Genomic DNA, 22,717 nt, shown 5'->3' on the forward strand with positions numbered 1-22,717 from the left:
CTGATCTGCATACTTGTTCTACGTCAGTACCTCAGAAAATATTATAGCCATAGGATCAACATGAAAGCTAACAGAAAAAAAAAAAAAATCAGCAATGGCAGACCCATATTCTTTCAGTCCAGCTTTCTTTGAAGCCTTCTGAGTATGTAAATTAGCGCCGTAAGGCTGAGAGTGAAATAAACTACTAGATACATAAAGATGTGCTCATCCCCAACTCTATTATAGCGAAACTATGTAAGATGTAAGTACCTTTCTTTCTTCTTATCTCCCTTCTTCACTAGGATACCACATGCATCTGCTGCTGAATCCAGACAGGCCAAAAATTCTTCTATATTCTGGGGAAAAAAAAATACACATACATGTTTAACTACTTAAGGGCCGAGACTATTTTTACTCTTGTTGTTTGCAAGTTAAAATCATTTTTGTTTTGCTAGAAAATTACTTAGAACCCCCAAACATTATATATATATATTTTTTTTAACACCCTAGAGAATAAAATGGCGGTCATTGAAATACTTTCTGTCACACCGTATTTGCGCAGCGGTCTTACAAGTGCATTTAAAATAAATAAATAAAAAAAATTAAAAAATAAGACCACAGTAAAGTTAGCCCAATTTCTTTTTATATTGTGAAAGATAATGTTATGTCGAGTAAATTGATACCCAACATGTCATGCTTCAAAATTGTGTCTGCTGGTGGAATGGTGACAAACTTTTAACCTTAAAAAGCTCCATAGGCGAGGTTTAAAAATGTCTACAGGTTACCAGTTTTGAGTTACAGCGGAGTTCTAGGGATAAAATTATTGCTCTCGCTCCAACAATCGATAGCTCACATGTGTGGTTTGAACACCGTTTTCATATGCGGGCGCTACGCACACATGCGTTCGCATCTGCACGCAAGCTCGCCAGAACAGGTTGCTTTAAAAAAAATATAATTATTTTTTCATTTATTTTACTTAAAAAATTTTATTTTTACACTTTTTTGGAAGAAAATATTTTTGGCTCACTTTTATTCCTATTACAAGCAATATAAAGATCCCTTGTAATAGAAAAAAAAGCATGGTAGAACCTCTTAAATATGAGATCTGGGGTCAAAAAGACCTCAGATCTCATATTTAAACTATAATGCAAAAACAAGGGGAAAAAAAAGTCAATGCAAAAAAAAAAAAAGAAATGGGCGGAAGTGACGTATGAAGTTGCTTCCCCCCTCTATGCCATGGAGCTGAGCAGGGGCCATCTTTCCCTCAGCTTCTAGCCAGGCATCCACGGGAGAGGACGCGATAGTCTCTGCTGCTACCGGTGGGTTCGGTAAGCGACGGAGATGACCGGAGCGCGGCGCGAGGGGGTGGGCACCTCTTCCGCTACCGATAAAGTGATCTCGCAGAAAATCTGCCATGAAGACCACTTTTATCTTAAAGAGAAACGCACTGCATTCCCGAAAATACCGGGGTTATGGCAGCTAGTTAGCTGCTGCCATAACCCCGGTATTTAGCGTCAAAGTACTGACGTACGGGTAGGTCGTTTTGCATGAAGTGGTTAAAAAAACTTTTAAAAATTCTGCTTGTAAAAAGTATTTTAAACGGAATTACAGGCATTTTATAAACTCCCTGTGTTTATATAATTTCCTGTATTCTCATTGCATTTTTTATTTTATTTGGATACCTTTTTTGTTGTCCCCACTTACGCAGTACCTTGGCAAGGTATGTCATGTCCGGTTACCCACTGGCTCTTGGGATAGGAGTGTCATCCATCCCAAAAGTGAAAGCGCCTCCACCATAGCCACCTGTAGCAACGTACCATGCTTTTTTGTTCATGCGCAAGATTAGGAGGTGCATGCTGGGCATCCAGCAGCACTGTTTCCCGGAACAAGATACCAGTGGGGTTCAGCTGCCCACACTGAAAATAGGAATGCACTGGGGGGGACTACGAAGTTAGTTTTTTTAAATACATAATATTTATAAAATTTATATTTACTAATAATGCAAATTGTAATTGAATTATAGGCAAACAAGGGGGTGTTTAAAAAAAACAAAAAACGCTGGAATGCCACTTTAGATGAAAAATTTTTTTAGTGTGTGCAGTAGTTCCTACAGTGATGCTCCCTTTGAAAAGCTCTCTGCCCCAAATATAGGGGCGATGGTACTCTGAACACACTTAATGTACATAAACCAGGAATGGACAAATTAATGACAAAGCCAGCTAGTGTATTCCGGTAGCCTGCAAGCACTTTTAAAGCAGAGGTCCACCCTAAAGTGGACCTTCCGCTCATTGGCATCCTCCCCCCCTCCGGCGCCACAATTGGCACCTTTCAGGGGGGAGGGGGGTGCAGGTACCTGTACAGTACAGGTATCTGCACCCACTTCCGGGATAGCTCTCTGCGGAAAGGGGCGTAATCTACGTGTCTGCTGGGAAACACACAGATCCCAGAGGCAGCAGGTCCATCCTTATTGCGCAGCGCGACTCGCGCATGCGCAGTAATGAACCGGGAAATTAAGCCGAAAGGCTCCACTTCCTGATTCCCATACCAAAGATGGCGGCGGCAGCACCCGAGAGACGATCGAGAGATCGGCTTCGGGTGCCGACATCGCGGGCGTGCTGGACAGGTAAGTGTCACTATTTTAAAAGTCAGCAGCTGCAGTATTTGTAGCTGCTGGCTTTTAAAAAAAAAAAAAATGCGGACTCCCGGTGGACTCCCGCTTTAAGAAGCCAGGGACAATGCACAGTCAAGAAACATATAAACAAGTTAGGTGCGATGGCTAACTGGTTGCTAACTTCTAAAAAAGGTTAAAAAAAGAAAGAAAGAAAAAGCTATTTTCACCTATGCTGTTCATATCATGACCAGGTGGGTGGCACTCACTGCCTCCAAGCTACCAGCTAACTGTCAAAATAGTCAGGTGCGTTTGCTCGCACACACGATCACATGTTCAAGAGGCAGCTGTGTCACGGTGCGAATTTTAAACATGGAGGTTTTAGCCTAACAATGCTTAGAAGTCCAAAGGCAGCAACAGATTCAAGAGCAACGTAAGTGACTGGGAAGTTGTTTGGGGCAAAAAATAAAAAATTAACCACTTCAGCCCCGGAATATTTGGCTACTGAATGACTGGGCCATTTTTTGCCATTCGGCACTGCGTTGCTTTAACTGACAATTTGCAAGGTCGTGCGACATTGCACCCAAACAAAATTTATGTCCTTTTTTTTCCCACACATAGAGCTTTCTTTTGGTCATATTTGATCATCTCTCTGGTTTTTATTTTTTGTATTATAAACAAAAAAAGAGCAACAATTTTGAAAAAAAATAAAAAATGTGTTTGTACTTTTACTAAATAATAAATATCCCCATTTTTTTTTTTTTTTTAAAAGCAAATTTTTCTCAGTTCAGGCCGATATGTATACTTCTACATATTTTCAGTGGAAAAAAAAAAAAAAACTCGCAATAAGTGTATATTGATTGGTTTGCACAAAAGTTATAGTGTCTACAAAATAGGGGATAGATTTATAGCATTTATATTATAATTTTTTTTTGTACTATTAATGGCGGCGTTCTGCGATTTTAATGACTGCAACATTATGGCGGGCAATTTTGACACGTTCTTGGGACCGCTGGCATTTATACAGCGATCAGTGCCATAAAAATGCATTGATTACTGTAAAAATGTCACTGGCAGTGAAGGGGTTAACACCAGAGGGCGATCAAGGGATTGTGTTCCCTGGGAGGTGATTCTAACTGAAGGGGGAGGGGATTGACTAGAGTAAGTGATGGATCGTGGTTCCTAGCTAATAGGAACACACAATCTGAAACTCCTCTTGGAACAGAACACAGATTTGTGTGTTTACGGTCATCGCAACCTTCAGTCGCGAGCATCAGCACCCCCACAGTGTGGCAGTGCGCCTGCTATCCCGATCCATGAGCCAACGTATAGCAAAGACAGTTCGCTATAGAATGACGGCGGCTGGATGGCAAGTGGTTAAACGATGCACATGACATTACTAAGGTGACAGGAAGGTAAAGGAAAAGATAAGTAATGGTAGAAAAAAATCCACTTGACCCAGCAAACAGGGACAGGCAGAGCACTGCCACGACTCTGATCTGAAGTAACTCTCTGCAGCAAACACTGAATACAGACCTAGCATGTATAAGAGTCCTGTGAAACTAGAACACATGATCAAGAAGGAAGTAGGGCTGTTATATAAAGAACACCAGTATAGACAGGAAAAACCTGCACTTGTTGGCTGACTGGAAGGACTTTCAGGATTTTTACAATCCAGCATAAATCTACCAGTGCTCTTGGCTGAATGGAGAAACTTCCAAGATATCAGTGATATCAATGAATCTACCAGTAGCTGTTGATTGTAGAAAAAGCACACAGAAAACAGAAGAGCTGAAGAAAACACATGCACATATCCTAAGGACAGTAGCAAAAAAAAACTGAGGCGCGATGAGAGATCGAAGGGTTCTCCTATGCTGGCTGACATTTTGTTTTCTTTGTTGCCAGTGTTCATTTCTCCTGTAGGTGGCAGTATAATCCAACAAACTAAAAAAGACTGTGTCCCCTCGTGGATGAAAAAGAAAGCCATGCATATACAGTATGCTATGAGTCGTTGGGAGTTGAAGGTTGGGTATTGCTATGGACTCCCTGTATGACCATGATTACTGGCCCAGTGAGTCACTTGCTCCTTCATACCTTCAAGTGGTAGATTCGATGAGGTAGCTGAACTAGTTTTCTTTTTTTTTTTTATTAGCTATTTTACCTTTATTTTCACCTGGTAATCCAGCCAGTAAATCAAATTTTTCAACTTACTTTAACAAACCAAGCCTAACACAGACAGGGGTGATTACAATGGTCAGCTTTTACTCATTTATGTAAAACTTTTATTTCGTTACTTATGAAGCTAAAATTCAGCTTCAATTTGTTAGTCAATACCTTAGAAATCTGCTAGTCCAAGGCGTATACAATTGTATTATTCAATGTCCTTTAGATTTACCTTCAACTATGTATTGCAAGGTCCTGTCTGATTGCATACAAATGGAAAGTGTTTAGTTATGACCTCATATTAAATGTTTTTTGATAAATCTAAAAGGAAAATTGTACAAGAAAATAGCATAATCTATGACCAGCCTTACATTACCCTTCCCACAAACTGAAAAATGTGCTGTCCAAATGTGTCTGCCATACTACTCCATCCAAAATGCGGACACCCTAAGATAGGAAGTGTATTACTAGCCAGATCACCAGGTGAAAACAGAGGGAAAAAGCTAAAAAAGAAAACAAATGCAGCCGCTACATCTATGGATTGTTAAACTGCAATATATTACATTTTGTATTTTTAAATTTATGCTGCTTTAAGAACCACCAATTTCCTTCCAGCTCCTGGTGCTGAACAGAGTTGCTGGTGAATGAGTGATTATCGAAGCAAAACGCGGTTATCCAGATAAGATTCTATTTTTATGTGAAAAGGATGTATTCTCAACACTTACTTTTCCAGAGAGGGAGCTGTTAAGTTTTACCAAAGGGCCCTTGGCTTCTTCTTGGAACTTATTTAACATTTTCTTTCTAACCTGAAAAACAGGGCAAGTATGAAAGGACACCATCTTGTAATATATCAACCTACAAGTAACTGAAGTGATAAAACATAAACAAAAATACTAATCATTATGACTTTCAATGTAGTAGCTCAATTTACTAGTTCCCTATCAGATGCTAATGTACAGTGATCAGACTACACCTAGCTCCTTGTACACAATTTCACTTTCAAGCTACATTAAGCCCTGCTTCAAACCAGTGTGGCTTTGAAATGGTGCTACTTCACGATTTGCACCTCCGATTTCATTGCGGCTTGCGACTTCATTTAACAGAAGTCTATGCAAATCACAATGAAATCTTAAAAAAGTAGCGCAGGAACCTTTTCCAAAGTTGCGCAATGATTTGAACAGTTCTATTGCTGGCAATGGGGTGCGACTTGTCATGCAATTTTGAACTGTCATACCATGTTGTCATATGCTTAGCAGAGACTGTATTACAATGATTTGAGAGATGCCAATAGTTACAATAAAGTGTTGAAAATGTTACAATACCTTAATAGAGATGTCTATAAAATCAGAAGGGAAAAAAAAAACTGGAGGTTAATTGATTTTACCTCATCAGGTCCTTTTTTCCCCTTTGTCTACCTTGTAGTGGAAAAATGTTCACTTCAGCCCCGGTTTTCCAGAATGCTCCTGTGAGAACCATTACCTATTTTATTTATGTAAAACTGAATACACATAATCCTAAATGTTTCCAGACGCTGCATTTTAGAAAAAAATATTAAGGGGAAAACAGTGGTTTCATTATGCAGAGAATAAAACAAAGGTATTAATACCTCACTGGTAATGGTAGTGTGATCTTCAGCTGCCATCATTACATCACCAGCCAGAAAATTGAAGATGAGATTGGTAATATCAGTGCAAACTGTCTTCAGTAGGTGTTTGGCAAGATTACTCTGAGTTTCATCTATAGAATACAGAATGTCATTTATACTGCTTCTCACATAAAGGTGGTATAGAAAAAGTTATTTAGCACAGAACAACACGATGCATGGAAAACTGAACTTCAGAAGAAACATTTCAATTTAAAAATAAGGAGTAAAAGGGTAAAGTCATCATTGTATTCATTCAAGAGGATTTTGCTTCACTTCCTGCCCCAGTGATGATACTCGCCACCAAGAGCAATAAAAACACATTTTCCTCCTCTTCTGGTGACATTAATCACCGGAGCGCAATATATATATATATATATATATATATATATATATATATATATATATATATATATATATATATATATACACACACACACACACACACACACATACATACACACACACATATATATATATAAATAAAATACCCCAAAAAAATGACCCAGCATTATTCTCTAGGGAATTAGGCAAATAAGCCTCTGTTAGTTAAAAAAAAATTACATTTAAATGGCAAACACACACATATATATATATATATATATATATATATATATATATATATATATATAAACAACAGCTGGTATAATATAAAACGGCCTATCATATACCTCTCTGCGCCAAACTAAGACCTTCATACACCTCCCAAAATTATATATATATACTCGCGTATGTGAGCCCTCTTAACCAGTGAACGCACACACGTAAATAAAGGAGTATAAATATAAATACATATATACATGCACATATACACTTCCCTTCAAGCGGATACCTGCATATATAATAAATGCTAGAACCTCACAATATTTAATAGTAACTGCTGAGTATATTAAAACCCAGCAGAGCGGACAATAGTAGCAGCCATTAAAAATATTTATAAAAATATATAAAAAAAGTTATACAAACAATTCATCAATATATACGAGAATATCAGTATAAAAACAGCGCTTATTTCTAAAAAAAAAGTCCTTTGTAGAAGTCGTAATAAACAAAAAAATCAAAAAAATCACTAGACAGTTCCAAAATGTGCAGATAAGGTGCCTATAGTGATCTAATCAACGTTGTAAGGTGATCAAAGGTGCTGCCAAACTTTCTTCCACCAAAAACCGGGAGTGCTTCACCACATGCGATGCGTACCCCCCTCGGGGGTTAAACTCACCAGACACAGCTGATAAGATAAGCCTTAAGGAGTAATCACTTCAATGGATATAGTAATATTCATATATATCCCCCTTTAGCGTTGCAGTCACAAGTAGTCCTCCAAGTATATCATAGAAATGAAACAGAATATATACATAGCATAATACTGTTTTATTTTTTAAAAAGTTTGACACATATCAGTAAAATCACCCACTTCAATATATGCGTACATTAACAAAGAGTAACATCAGCGTTAAAATCGTGTACTTCACCGAATTAGCAATTCCAGAACCATTCACCAGTGTTCCCCTGTATACACTGGGTATCACTTCCTGGTCCGTGGTTAGCGGTGGAGCGCACACCTCACTTCCGGTAGCGTCGTGTAGGCCACGCCCTGACGCGTTTCGTCACTTCCGACTTCAACCGAGGGCGTGGCTACACGACGCAACCGGCCAATATATATACAGCCCGCCCTCTCTCCGCAAGCCAATCAGGCAACAACACAATGTCCAGCCCACACGACGCTGCACATCGTCATGGAGACCGGACGTAAGCAGCCTGACAATACGATGCGGGGAGGAACTATAGCCAAAAGCAAAAACGATCGTAGCATACGTCGCGATCTGTTAATTGCAAAGGCAAGTCTGACATTATGAACATTGTAACATGAGCAGCACGTAGCACAAATATCCCTAAAAAATATATGAAATTACAGTTAAAAAAATATATCCTCAATTTATAAATAACTATAAAACACGCAATAAACAAGGATATTATATATATATAATTTTGGGAGGTGTATGAAGGTCTTAGTTTGGTGCAGAGAGGTATATGATAGGCCGTTTTATATTATACCAGCTGTTGTTTGTTTATTCACATTGATTTTTCTTTGCTGCCATGGACGCACTGCACTTTCTGAAAAATAGGACCATAGACATTAACAATATTTTTTCAATTAATGAGCACACCTCTACCCAAACTAACTATAATGGGTTAATGCTGGCTCTAGGGAACACCCTAGAGAAACAAGTCAGAACATGGTGGGATATTTGTACCCTGGAGCAGTACATGAAAGAAAAAATTATAGTTAGAAGCTTACGGTGGGAGGTAACTCCCCAAGATGGATTAGATGATCCAGATTCCATGAAGGAATGGCTGGAATTTTTTAATGGGGCGGGTTTTAAACTACAGGATTTAGTTTTAAAAAGGAAACATAGGAAGATGATGAAATTAGAGGCCAGAATTAACGAGCTAAAAACACAATTGGACCCTATTAAAGACTCACAACAATTGGTAGATTTTAATACACGTATAAAAAAGAAATTGGAGAAAGTGGATAAGGATACACAAAGAAAGAAAACAAAGAAATTCCATAGAGATTTGGGAGATTTCCACACCAATTCCATCTATGCTTGGCAGCAGACTAATGGATGCCCACTAGAGGAAAATAAAGAGATAATTAGACAGGATGAGGATCCACAGATGGAATTGCAACACGTGGATAGTTATAACTATACAACTAGGACTCGCCCTACCAATGATGGACCTGTGCACCAACCGATATATCAATCTACACCAGTGAGGAAGGCTAATAACAATGGGAGAGGTCAGAATGTAAGAGGAAAATCCCAGAACTCTCAAAGACCATCAACACAGAATAATTATTATCATGTCCCTGTCCAGAATAGATATAATCCATTACAATATGAAAAAGATGAATATCAACAGTCACCGCGTCCTTTTTTAGGGAGAGGGAGGGGTTGGCAGAAGCGAGGACGGGGTCGTGGGTACCCCAGGAGGGGGAGACCCCCGATGCAAACCTATCCACCACAAGACCCCCATTGGAGGGAACAGGCACAATGGGACAGGAATCAAATTTATTCCCCAGACCACAGGAGAAACGAACGAGAGGCAGCAGAGCTGGACGAAGGGTCCAGGAAAAGAAGAAGAGAAAAGGATTAGGAGGGATTTTTAATCTAGCTGGAGCCTCGTTGACACATAAGGAAATCAATATACTGAATTTGGGATTGAAATGTGGCCTGAAGAGGCCATTAAATAAATTTAATGTATTTATAGATGTACATAAGTTTATGAGGAAAATTAATATGAAAAAATATTTTTTGAATAAAAATTCCCATCCCGCTACTGCGACCTCATCAGTGCAGACTGATAGTGGTCTACGGAATAAGTCACTATTTAATCCAGCTAATAGTGCCAATCAGCAAATAGATGTTTTTAAAAATTTGGTACTACGTGATTTGGAAACTCTAATACCCCAAAAAAATGCTAATCCTCGATATATTCATGAAGGCATTAAGAGCTTGGAAAAGAGAAAGGAGCTGATCATAAGACCCGCGGATAAAGGGGGCGGCGTGGTTCTATTGACTAAAGAATTTTATCATAACCAACTATCAGAAATGTTGATGGAAGAGGATACGTACAAGCGATTGGACAAGGACCCTACTAAACAATATGAGGCAGAGCTGAAGGCATTCGTTGATTTTGGCGTTTCAACTGGGGTTTTAACTAATAAAGAGATGAAATATTTGACCCCTAGTAGTAGTAGGATTCCTACTATCTATACTCTGCCTAAAATCCACAAGAGTTTACAATGCCCACCTGGCAGACCAATTGTTAATGGGATAGGGTCCATCACAGCCAGAATGGGACAATATCTTGACTTATATCTGCAAAAAAGTGTCATACAAACAAAAGCATACCTGCAGGATACAAAAAACCTATTACAAATATTGGAGGAGGTAGATCTTACTGATAAAGAAGAGGTATACTTAGTCACGGCTGATGTTGCGTCCCTATATACCATCATCCAGCACGATGATGCGATTTTGGCTCTGAATTGGGCACTCAGTCAGAGAGATGACTTGACACATAACCAAAAAGTCTTCTTAAGAAATGCTCTTGATTTTTGCCTAGGACACAACTATTTTTGGTATGGAGGAAAATTCTACTCCCAAAAACGTGGCGTCGCGATGGGAGCCAAGTTTGCACCTAGCATAGCGAACCTTTTTATGGGTGAGTGGGAAGATAAGAAGATCTTCTCTGTCAAGAGACAAGAATTATTGATATACAGACGGTACATAGATGACCTGATTTTCATCTGGGCCGGAACAAGATCTTCCCTCACAGATTTCCTTGCAGAATTGAATAATAATACTAGCCACATTAATCTGACGAGTGAAATAAGTGCTGAAAACATCAACTTTCTTGATGTTAATATCCACAGACACGGAGAGAGACTCGAGACCAAGGCTTATTTTAAACCTACAGATGCAAATAGTTACCTTCCAATGCAGAGTGGGCATCACCCGACCTGGCTAAAGAACATTCCAAAGGGCCAAGTGACCAGGATTAGAAGAAACTGCTCCAATGACAATGACTTCTACTCCCAGGCAAATATAATTAAAGAAAAATTCTTGGAAAAAGGTTATTGTGATAAACAATTGGATAAAGTGATTGAAGGAGTAGCATCTACATCAAGAGGTATCCTCTTGAATAACAATAAGGCTATTCGCACTTCCAATAGTCATGAATGGAATTTCATTTCAGGATATCATTCACAATATAGGGAGGTGGAGAATATATTTCTTACACACTGGCATATCCTTTTGATGGATAAAACACTACAACCAGTGTTACCTATAAAACCTGGGTTTATTTATAGGAGGGCTCCTAACTATGCAGATAAGATAGTTAAAAAAGTGATAGACCCTCCCACCCACCTACCCTCTTTTTGGGAGAAAGAAGGGTTTTATGCCTGTAGACGTTGTAGGGCGTGTAAAGAAGTTGATGCACCAATAAGAGCATTGGAACGGTTCACAACAACTGGTAATAATAAAGAATTTACAATCAAAGGGTTTATTACCTGCAATACATCCTATGTTGTGTACGCTTTACAATGCCCATGCGGTTTGATATATATAGGCCGCACTAAAAGACTCTTAAGGATAAGAATAGCGGAACATGTGGCTAATATTAAATTGGGTTTTAAGGACCATAATGTGTCCCTACATTTTAAGATTTACCATAATCAAGACCCATCGGGGCTCAAATTCTGGGGAGTAGAGCATATGAAACCCTCCTGGAGAGGGTCTAACCTTGTACGAGAGTTATCCAAACACGAAACGGAATGGATATATTTGGTTGACACTCTAACACCAAAGGGGTTAAATGTCGACCTAGATATTAATTGTTTTATCAGTGACTATTAAATCTTTGACTGAGCCTGCTTCTTTAATGTTATAATATTTTAATGTTATTAGTTGAATATTATCTAGTGGGCTGGGAGGGAATTCGATACAACGAATTGAATAATAAAGATATCCATGATATGAAGGGTATTGCATGTGCTGCGACATTACCCCCATAAAGTATCTTGATTTACCCACACCCACTCTTATAGACTATTATGAGAGGCTTTCTGACATCGATTGGTGTCTTGCCACTGTATTTACCCCATGACTGACACATTATGCAACATTACATTTTTGGATTAGGGCTGGTGATTATGGGGATTGGGAGTGGCATTGAATGATTACCTCTGTTAGAAGGAAATGTGCAATATTCATAATAGTTTCTAATATATTTGGAATACTCTTAACAGTTTTAATACGTTGATTATTTTAAATATTTCTAGTTTTTATGTTTCCTTTTCCGCTTACGGTTGTTTTCTGTGATTTTATTTGTCTTTGGTATTGAAAGGAGTTCTAACTAGGATGAAGCCCCTCAATATGGCACCCCATGGTGTTAATAAACACCATGGGGATGATGGCTCCTTCTAATACAATTAAGATTCCATTTTTGACTGGGGCGTTGGTCTCAGGATAAGATGTGATACAGTTTTGTTATATATGCAGGAATTGTTGTATATACATATACATATATATCTTTTATGATACATAAAATATATATTCTGGCTCTGAGAGAGCCGTTTTTTAGAGAGATAATCTAGAAACCTTTATGTGTATAGAAAGTTTCTTTCTTTAAACTATATACACATATAGGGATTAATTGAAGTTTTTTTTTTTTTGTCCTTTTTTATCCTCCTCCTATGGTATCCTTGTTTATTGCGTGTTTTATAGTTATTTATAAATTGAGGATATATTTTTTTAACTGTAATTTCATATATTTTTTAGGGATATTTGTGCTACGTGCTGCTCATGTTACAATGTTCATAATGTCAGACTTGCCTTTGCAATTAACAGATCGCAACGTATGCTACGATCGTTTTTGCTTTTGGCTATAGTTCCTCCCCGCATCGTATTGTCAGGCTGCTTACGTCCGGTCTCCATGACGATGTGCAGCGTCGTGTGGGCTGGACATTGTGTTGTTGCCTGATTGGCTTGCGGAGAGAGGGCGGGCTGTATATATATTGGCCGGTTGCGTCGTGTAGCCACGCCCTCGGTTGAAGTCGGAAGTGACGAAACGCGTCAGGGCGTGGCCTACACGATGCTACCGGAAGTGAGGTGTGCGCTCCACCGCTAACCACGGACCAGGAAGTGATACCCAGTGTATACAGGGGAACACTGGTGAATGGTTCTGGAATTGCTAATTCGGTGAAGTACACGATTTTAACGCTGATGTTACTCTTTGTTAATGTACGCATATATTGAAGTGGGTGATTTTACTGATATGTGTCAAACTTTTTAAAAAATAAAACAGTATTATGCTATGTATATATTCTGTTTCATTTCTATGATATACTTGGAGGACTACTTGTGACTGCAACGCTAAAGGGGGATATATATGAATATTACTATATCCATTGAAGTGATTACTCCTTAAGGCTTATCTTATCAGCTGTGTCTGGTGAGTTTAACCCCCGAGGGGGGTACGCATCGCATGTGGTGAAGCACTCCCGGTTTTTGGTGGAAGAAAGTTTGGCAGCACCTTTGATCACCTTACAACGTTGATTAGATCACTATAGGCACCTTATCTGCACATTTTGGAACTGTCTAGTGATTTTTTTGATTTTTTTGTTTATTACGACTTCTACAAAGGACTTTTTTTTTAGAAATAAGCGCTGTTTTTATACTGATATTCTCGTATATATTGATGAATTGTTTGTATAACTTTTTTTATATATATATATATATATATATATATATATACATATACACTCTACCCACTGGATTTCTGAGATCACATGACCCGTGCTGCCTCTACACATCTGCAGAGGGGCTTCTATTACAGATGTGTCATGTAAAATTACATTTAACTAGAGGTCGTTTCTGTTTTTGGATAGGTTTATTAACTGGTTTGTGTTAGATCTGGACAGTATACTGCGGAAACCTTCATTTTGTTTGTTTAAACTATGTTTCAATGCATAGTAAGCAGTATTAAAAACACAAAAGCAAATATATTGCAGGTTACTATTTCTTTGATGCGATGGCTGCATTTGTTTTCTTTTTTAGGCTCCTTTTTTCTTCTATTTCCATCCAGTGATCTGGCCAATAAAGCAGCATCATTATAAAAAGCCATCAACAACAAAATGAAGACTAACCTGCAAAAAGCTTGATTCCCTTTTCAAACAACCGAATATTGTTATAAAGATTGGAAACTTCTTCTTGAAAGTCTTTCATGTTTTGCTTTCTGCTTGTGCCCGATGCTGATGAAGTCGAGGACATGAATACTGAACGTACCACCTCCTGATAACTTTTTGTTAGGGGCCTTAAATAATAAAAAGAAACAAGAAAAATGAAAAAACAAAAAAAACACTCAGATGTGAACAGGGGCCATTTTTTTATTTTTATTTTTTTTGAGCCATACAAATGAATGGCTCATATTACACCACACAGACATCCCATTTGATTTGCACAGTAATGCGGTGCACTGTATACATGTGAACCAAGACTTCTTTTAAAAGGACACTAAAATTTATATTTTTGCTACAAAGCAGCACAAATTTATTTACAAATGTAATGCAGGCTTTTGATTAAAATTTGAAATAAAAAAAATCATCAGGAAAATAATAGCTAAGGGGGAAGGAGATTAAATAATTGTTAAAACTCATGTAAAAAACAAAAAAAAAAAAAAAGTTATACTTACCTGCTCTGTGGAATGGTTTTGCCCCACTCCTCCTTTTCTAGGGTCTTCTGCTGGCACTCCTGTCCTCTCCCCCTTGCCGAGGGCCTCCATGGAAAGCCACTTGCTATGGATGCACTCATGCAGGCTCACTCCTGAGCCGCCTCTGTGTCTCCATAAGACACACAGACCACGGCTCAGCCCCCACCCCCTGCTCTTGAACGACAGCAGTGGGAGACAATGGCATTTTATTTTCCCCTTAATTTCATGTTGAAATGTAAATTTCAGATTCATAAAAATAAAACAGATTTGTTGTTTTGAAACGAATAATGTTTAATTGAATGTAAAAATTGTACTAAGGAAAATTACTTTACCACCTTGAACTTCAAAATGATGTCTGGGTGCAGTCTAATATGAGTGGTTGCATCATTACAGTTACCCGAGATGCTTGGGAAGATGATTATAATGGTTTCTTTACCGTTGCCATATTGCCCCCTTAATCCAAAAGCATGTGCAGGAACGTAATATAGCGGCACTACAACACTCATGCAGGTTAGTGTACAATCTCTACTGCCAAATGATGCATATTGTTATGTTGGAAATACAACAGCAAGAACCTACACATTCTCAATAATGATTTTTCTGTACAGCCACCATATTTCTAATCTCGCAATACACGCAGTAGTTAGGATGGCATGCTAACGTGCTGTAGAGCTGAAGGCAGGGCAAAGAGCTGGACATATGTATGGTAGATGTATTTGTGCACTCTTGGGGCACAGAGATGCACACTGGAATGGGGCAGCAAACATCACAACATGGAATAATAATGAATATATGTAAAATAGGCAAAAAGTCTGGTCGTATCTATGTGAAAAGGGTGAATACTGAAATGCACTCAGGAGAGTACAGGATAGTGATAGGTGAGAGAATCTGTCCATAGGACAACTATTAGTCGTGCACTCCACAAATCTTTATGGAAGAGTGGCAAGAAGAAAGCCATTATTGAAAGCCATACAAAGTCCCATTTGCAATTTGCAAAAAGCCATGTGGGGGGCACAGCAAACATGTGGAAGAAGGTGCTCTGGTCAGATGAGACCAAAATTGAACTTTTTGGCCTAAAAGTAAAATGCTATGTGTGGCAAAAACCTAACACTGCACATCACCCTGAATACACCATCCCCACCGTGAAGCATGGTGGTGGCAGCATCATGTTGTGGGGATGCTTTTCATCAGCTGGGACAGGGAAGCTGGTCAGAGTTGGTGGGAAGATGCATGAAGCCATTCCTGACACAAATCTCATGTTGTTTCGGGAAAACTTGTTAGAAACGACTCATGCTGATAACAGAGGATCAAAGCACCAGACAGAAACAACACTCAGAGCTTTGGAGAAAGATAAGTTAACACTACAGATACATGTGCTTTGCTCACATTCCATGACTGAGGTTTACAACCATGTTAATGTAAAAAAACGATTCATGTGCTGCTCCCCCTGAATACTTAAATGAGCCGATCTCAATCCAACGCTGTTCTCTCCCTCACAGGCTCAAAGACAGCAGCTCGATCCATTGGCTCCTGCTGCTGTCAAAGCCAGTGAGCAGATAGTGGGGGAAAAGGCCAAGCCACACTTGCGCGTGTCTGTTGACACACAAAGACAACTCGGCAGCGAGCACACAATTGCTTGCTGTGTGGGTAGACACTGAAGAGGAGGAGCAGAGAGCACTGGTGGAAGACCCCAGAAGAGGAGGAACAGTGCTACTCAGAGCGGGTAAGTGTAACATGTTTGTTATTTTTTTTTTTAAATACACACAAAAAAAATATGAACGTTTACAATTACTTTAAGACACCGTAATTTTAAATCCATGATGGATAGATTAGATTTTAAAAAAACATTATTATACACAAAGTGACTTTTTCTGCTCAAGGCCAATAATGGCAGCCATCTAGCTTGGCCACACAGGTGTAAACTATCTATTGTACTCTAAAGCTGATGCTAATAATGAGGAGAAATGAGAAAGGAATTTGTTTATAAAACTAACCTTATTAGGTTTTCAGACAGTTCAACAAGCAGCTCATCTGGAGAATCTGCAACATGTTTTCTTAAAACATCTTGAATTTCTTCTAAGGACAGAAATGGGATCTCTCGGTCCTTTGGTTTATCTGATGTGGAGGTAAAGTACATTGTCATTAAACAATACCAGAGCAGCACGACTGCTATTTGTCAAATTTATTATACCTAAAGGGAGGCACTCATTTTAGCTGTGTGGATAAATTAGAAGACAAAACTTCATTATGTCTGAACATTTGTTAGAAACACTGCTGTGGATTCTTCTTTTTATTAAATGGTCATAAGGCTTTACTAAACATAGTGAAACACAGAAAAAATTAAAACATTAAAACAAACTTTAGCCAACATGTTCCCCTTTTGTGGAATACAAGAATACATTGAGCTGCGCATTAGAGTTGTATTATAGAACTCTAGATCAAAGAGACTGTAACTAATGCAAGAAAGTTGAACAAATTAAATTAAAGCAGCTGATACAAGCAGTCTGCAATCTAGCTGGTTCAAGGTCCACCCCAGCTTGTAACTGGATAATTAACGAAGTATGGCCCTACTTCTAATTGTGGGTCACAACAATAACAATACAAAACAATAATGTTGGATCTACCCAGATACCTGACCGACAGCTCCATACCCATCCACAGCTCGGTGCGCCAGTGAGAGATGGGGGGCAGAGCACAGAATGGTGATGCACAGTCACTGCTCAGCTGTCTGATCACCCAGTTCTCGGTGTAGAGGGGGTGGGGGCCAGATGCAGCATTGGATCAATGCTGCATATACCCATGTGAATATGATTTTTTTTTATTTTTTTATTCCACACTTCTCTTTAACTACTTCCCGCTTGGCCTATAGCAGAATGACGGATGGGCAGTGGTTCAGTTATCCTGACTGGGTGTCATATGATGTCCAGCAGGATAACATGCCGGCGCATGGCGATCAGTGATGCTGTGTGTCACTCTGATACACTGCAGCTCCGATCGTGGTAGGGAACCTCTGATGGAGGCTCCTTACCACATGATCACAGCGTGAACCAGGAAGTGCCCGTAAACGTCATTCCTCGGTTTGCGCCGACAGGGAGAGCCAATCGGTGGCCCTCCCTGTGGGGGGGGGGGGGGGTCTGCGCTGATAATCAGCACACAGATTATCAGCGTAGCCCCCATGAGAGGTGCCACAACAATGCCACTCAGTGTCCATCAGCTGGCAGCCAGTGCCCATCAGGAACGCCTGTCAGTGCCCATAACAGTGCCAATCAGTGCCCATCAGTAACACCTACCTCATCATCAGTGCCATCTATTAGTGCCCATTAGAGCCACCTGTCAGTGCCGCCTATGGGTGCCCATCATTGCCACCTCTCAGTGCCCATCAATTCTACATATCAGTGCGGCCTCATCAGTGCCCGTCAGTGAAGGACAAAACTACATTTTATAACAGAAACAAAGAAAAAGTTTTTGATCACCAGTGGTGATCAAATATCATCAAAAGAAAGCTCTATTTGTGGGAAGAAAATGATAAAAAAAAAAAAAAAAAAAACAGTATTTTTATAACAGCTTACCTGTAAAATCCTTTTCTTGGCATACATCACGGGACACAGAGCACCATAGTAATTACTATGTGGGTATATAGGCACCTTCAGGTTATGGCCACTGGTATACCCAATACAGGAAGTTCACACCCTATATAGCCCCTCCTCCTACCAGGAGTACCTCAGTTTTTGTAGCAAAGCAATATATCTAAACCCCAGAAAGAAGGGAGGGACCTCTGTATCCCATGATGTACTCCAAGAAAAGTATTTTACAGGTAAGCTGTTATAAAAATCCTATTTTCTTTATCGTACATAACGGGACAAAGAGCACCATAGTAATTTCATGTAGTGACTTCTCTTCCCTAGAGCATGGTTTTGGAAAAAATTATGGCAGGACAATATCTTGGCTCAGGTGAAAACCTGAGACTGCTTTTGGCAGAAAACGAGGACACAACATGACCCTGTCCTCATGAATAATCAAACATGGTTCTTTACAAGAAAGAGCAGCCAGTTCCGAAACCCTTCTTGCTGAGGATATAGCAACCAAGAACATTAACTTCCTTATCAGAAGGACTAAGGGAATATTCTGTATCGGTTTAAATGGCCATTTTTGTAACATTTTTGTAACACTGATAAAACTAAGTTCAAGTCCCAAGGGTTCAAAGGAGGTCTGACAGGCGTATTAAGCTGCATCACACCTTGCATAAAAACCCGGACCAGGAATGCAAAGCAAGCGGTCTTTGAAATAAGACCGATAAAGCTGAGACTTGGCCCTTGATAGTACTAAAGGCCAGCTTCATCTCTATCCCTATTTGTAGAAAGGCAAGAATTCTGCCTATGTTGTACCTCTGAGGGTGCCGACCCTTGGACTCGCACCAGTTGTCTTTTCTAGCACTGCTCCCCAACCTGAAAGGCTGGCATCTGTTACCACCTTCCAGATAACTGATCTGAAGGAATTTCCTTTCAGCAGATTCTGGGTTACCAACCACCAACTGAGGCTTTGGGACACCCGCACTGGCAAGTCTAAAGCTTGAACAGTCTTGTTCCAAGCAGACAGGATACTGTTTTGCAACAGTCTAGAATGGAACTGGGCATAGGGAACCGCTTTGAATGACGCCACCATCTTTCCTAACAACCTCATGCAAAGGTGAATAGATGGATCTCCTTTCGACCTGACCATCTGTACCAGCTCTATTATGGAGCTGATCTTTGCCTGAGGCAAGAACACTCTTTCTAGGCTGTATGTATGATCAGACCCAAGTACTCCAGCCTTTGTAGTGGTTTTAAGGAAGACTTCTCTAGGTTGAGAATCCACCCAAGATTTTCCAGGTATTTGGTCGTAATGTGCACGCTTTGCTCCAAACGAGTCACTGACTGCTCTATTAGCAATAGATCGACTAGGTACGCCAAGGCTGTTATGCCCTGTGCTGTCTAAACTGGTCCTTTAGGGATTGACAGATGCCTATTGCAGCAACTGCAGGCTGAGCAACCACATCTGTTGAAGAAAAAGAGGATTTTAACAATAATTCCAACCTATTATCTGTTTGATCCGCATTTGTGCACAGACTGCTGGATAAGAACGACATTTATTCACACTGGAAATCGCAGCGTAAACTGCTGGTACATTCCACCTTTTGGTGAATTTCTCCTCCATGGGATAGAGAACTGAGAATTTCTTTGAAGGGAGAAAATGCTTATCCGGGTGATCCCATTCAGCATAAAAAAGCTGTTCTAATAATGCATGGACAGGAAACGCATGCAAAGGTTTTAAGGAACCTAAAGAACAAACGGAACTTGCAGCTGACTCTGTTAGGGGTAGCTTGAAAGTGGAACGAACCATCTCTGTAAGAGATTGCACCTGCAATTTCTCAGATTGAGAGGCTGAAAAAGGTTCATCCACCTTTGTTTCCTCTGCAGAGGAGTAATTGGTTTGTCTTTCTTCCTAATCGCCAGAGGGTAACACCTCATCCTCTAGCCACTGTTCCCTTGGTAAAGGGTCTAAGGTGGGGGAGGGGGCTCTAAAATGCTTCCTATCCTTTTAGATGGAGGATGTGATTAAAGCCACTAATCTTCCTTCTAGGCCCAGCAAGGCGGAGGAAAAGGCATCTTCAGTCACTTATACAGGGGCTGAGATGTGAGAAGCAGCTGCACCACCAATTGGTTCCAATGACTCACCCTGGCTTGCCACATCTGGTATTTCAGGAGAGGATGACAGTGTAGAGGCAAGACTGGAGTTCCCAGCGCCTGGGGATGAAACCTTTGGAATCTTTTTTGTGGTGTCTTTATTGAGAGCTATAGTCCTAAGCACAAAAGCAGAGGCACTAAGTAAATGCACTATTTGCTGAGCAATAGTCTAGCAATACAATGCCGCTAATGAAGCTCAGCTTGGTGCTGAGTAATATGTATTTCCTATACTGGAAATGCCTGTATGCATTGCCTTACTTTTCCCCAGCGCTCCTGTGTGCTGTGTGACCAGACATCCTTATTCTCCAGCTCCTAGCTGAGAAGCGTCGGTTTACCTCTGCTTGGTGTACCCAGCACCTGCACTGTGTGCTGCTCGTGGATGCTGCATCCCGCACACGGCGACGTGCCTAAGCCATGCCCCATCCGCTCATTAACCCGCCCCCACTCTGTTTAAACTACCAGCAGTCTGCCCGCGCGGACTGCTAGTAGTTGAGAGGAGAGGGAAAAAAGGCAGGCTGGGGAGGCGGGATCAAACTGCTGGGCTTCTGAGGGGGAACATAAGAGAACAGCATAGGGAAGCCACCGCACCCCCGGGGGGGGGGGGGGGAGTAAAAACGCAGCTGAACTGAGAATGAATCTACCTTATCCTCACCACAGGATATTGCTGTGACAGACAGAGCCAAACTTTGCCCATCACGGTGGGCTGTGTTAGCAAACCTTCAAGGACCGGGTCCCTTTTTATCGGGGTTCCACTCTCTTGCACCTGTATTAGCACCCTGCCAGGAAAAACTTTAGGTAATGTAAGCATGACCAAAAAGCCCTGGGTCCCAGGGTCCAGCCTTGCAAAGAGAGGCATCACAGGCAAAACCTCATTCTTTGTATACTAGGCCCGGGTACCATCCACTTTGGCCTCAGTGGCACTTTGGATGCATCCGGTCTGTGGAGGCTGTTTAAATCCAGCAAGGATCCCTCCAGCGGAGCTCTTCAGAGCACATCTTCACTTGTGACCAACACCTTAGACACTGGCGAAAAAACTGAGGTACTCCTGGTAGGAAGAGGGGTTATATAAGGTGTGAACTTCCTGCATTGGGTATACCAGTGTCCATCACCTGAAGGTGCCTATATACCCACATAGTAATTACTATGGTGCTCTGTGTCCCGTGATGTACAATAAAGAATACGATTTACGATTTAGTTTGGGTACAGTGTTGCATGACCGCACAATTGTCATTCAAAGTGTGACAATGCTGAAAGCTGAAAAATTGTCCTGGGCAGAAAGGGGGGGGGGGGGGGAGTGCCTGGTATTGAAGTGGTTAAAGGATCAGCAGCCAACTGTGATGACATCACCCTGTACTCACTTCCTTATGTAAGCATTCTCTATGTGCTGGAAACATGGGGACATGCAGGTACATAGGATTTATGTCCACAGAGGCCAGAAAGTCTACAGAAAGTCTCCAATATGGAGGAAGGCTATGTCAGACCCAGTGGACTCCTTGTGGAATTTCTGGGTTCAAATGAAGACATTAAGAACTTTTTCAAACTCATAGCGTGGCTGCATTAGCGGTAAAGCGCTGCTAGTTTTAGCAGTGCTTTACCGTCATATTAGAGGAGCTTTTCAATTGCTAGCGGGTCATGTTTAACACCCGCTAGTGGCTGAATAAAGGGTTAAAGGCATCCGAAAAGCGCACCGCCAAGGCGCTGTGGCGGCGCTGCCCACTGATTTCAATGGGCAGGGGCGCTTTAGGAGCAGTGTATATACTGCACCTAAAAGCGCCCCAAAGATGTTGCTTGCATGTCTTTTTTTAACGTCCTGCCAGCACAGGGACTGGGACTGCAGATGAGGCATTTTTTCAGGCGCTATTTTTTAGAGCTAAAATGCCTGAAAAACGCCTCCAGTGTGAAAGGGGTCTAAAGCATATCTCAACTCAAAACAAAAAATGTAATATATATTGCAGTTTACCAATCCTTAGGTGTTGTGGCTGCATTTGTTTTTAGCTTCTTTTTCCTTTCTTTCAACTGGTGATTTGGCCAGTAACATGTTTCCTGCCTTATCTATCGAGGAGCAAAGGAGACACCCTTGGACAGCAACATTGTCTGGAGAGGGTAATGTTAGATGGACTAGTAGAATTGGATGAACGTTACATAAGTGGTTGACAAATTAAAGTAAAACCCCATCTAACACTCTTTAAACAGTTACAGAAACATTTTTTTTCTTTTGGGATAAAGGTTTTTCTTAAATGAATAAAATTGTTTAAGTTTAGTGTTTAATGGTTTGTGTTAACCCTCTAACTGGTACTTTTTGCTGGAAACTTGGTCTGG

General features: G+C 40.4%; 1 protein-coding gene across 1 annotated transcript in view; it reads right to left on the minus strand.

The window, feature by feature from the left end:
• Positions 1-22,717, minus strand: part of UFL1 (UFM1 specific ligase 1) — a 153,258-nt gene that overhangs the window by 17,342 nt on the left and 113,199 nt on the right. Inside the window, exons 13-17 of the mRNA XM_077487222.1 lie at positions 16,670-16,790; positions 14,113-14,279; positions 6,357-6,487; positions 5,476-5,556; positions 250-335 (exon numbers count right to left, since the gene is read on the minus strand). Coding sequence (XP_077343348.1) covers positions 250-335; positions 5,476-5,556; positions 6,357-6,487; positions 14,113-14,279; positions 16,670-16,790 — 586 coding nt within the window. The remainder of the gene's footprint in view (positions 1-249; positions 336-5,475; positions 5,557-6,356; positions 6,488-14,112; positions 14,280-16,669; positions 16,791-22,717) is intronic.

This window comes from Lithobates pipiens, unplaced genomic scaffold, assembly GCF_037356315.1.
Source record: "Lithobates pipiens isolate NorthernLeopardFrog02 unplaced genomic scaffold, aLitPip1_a1.2 Scaffold_18, whole genome shotgun sequence".
Classification (NCBI taxonomy): domain Eukaryota; kingdom Metazoa; phylum Chordata; class Amphibia; order Anura; family Ranidae; genus Lithobates; species Lithobates pipiens.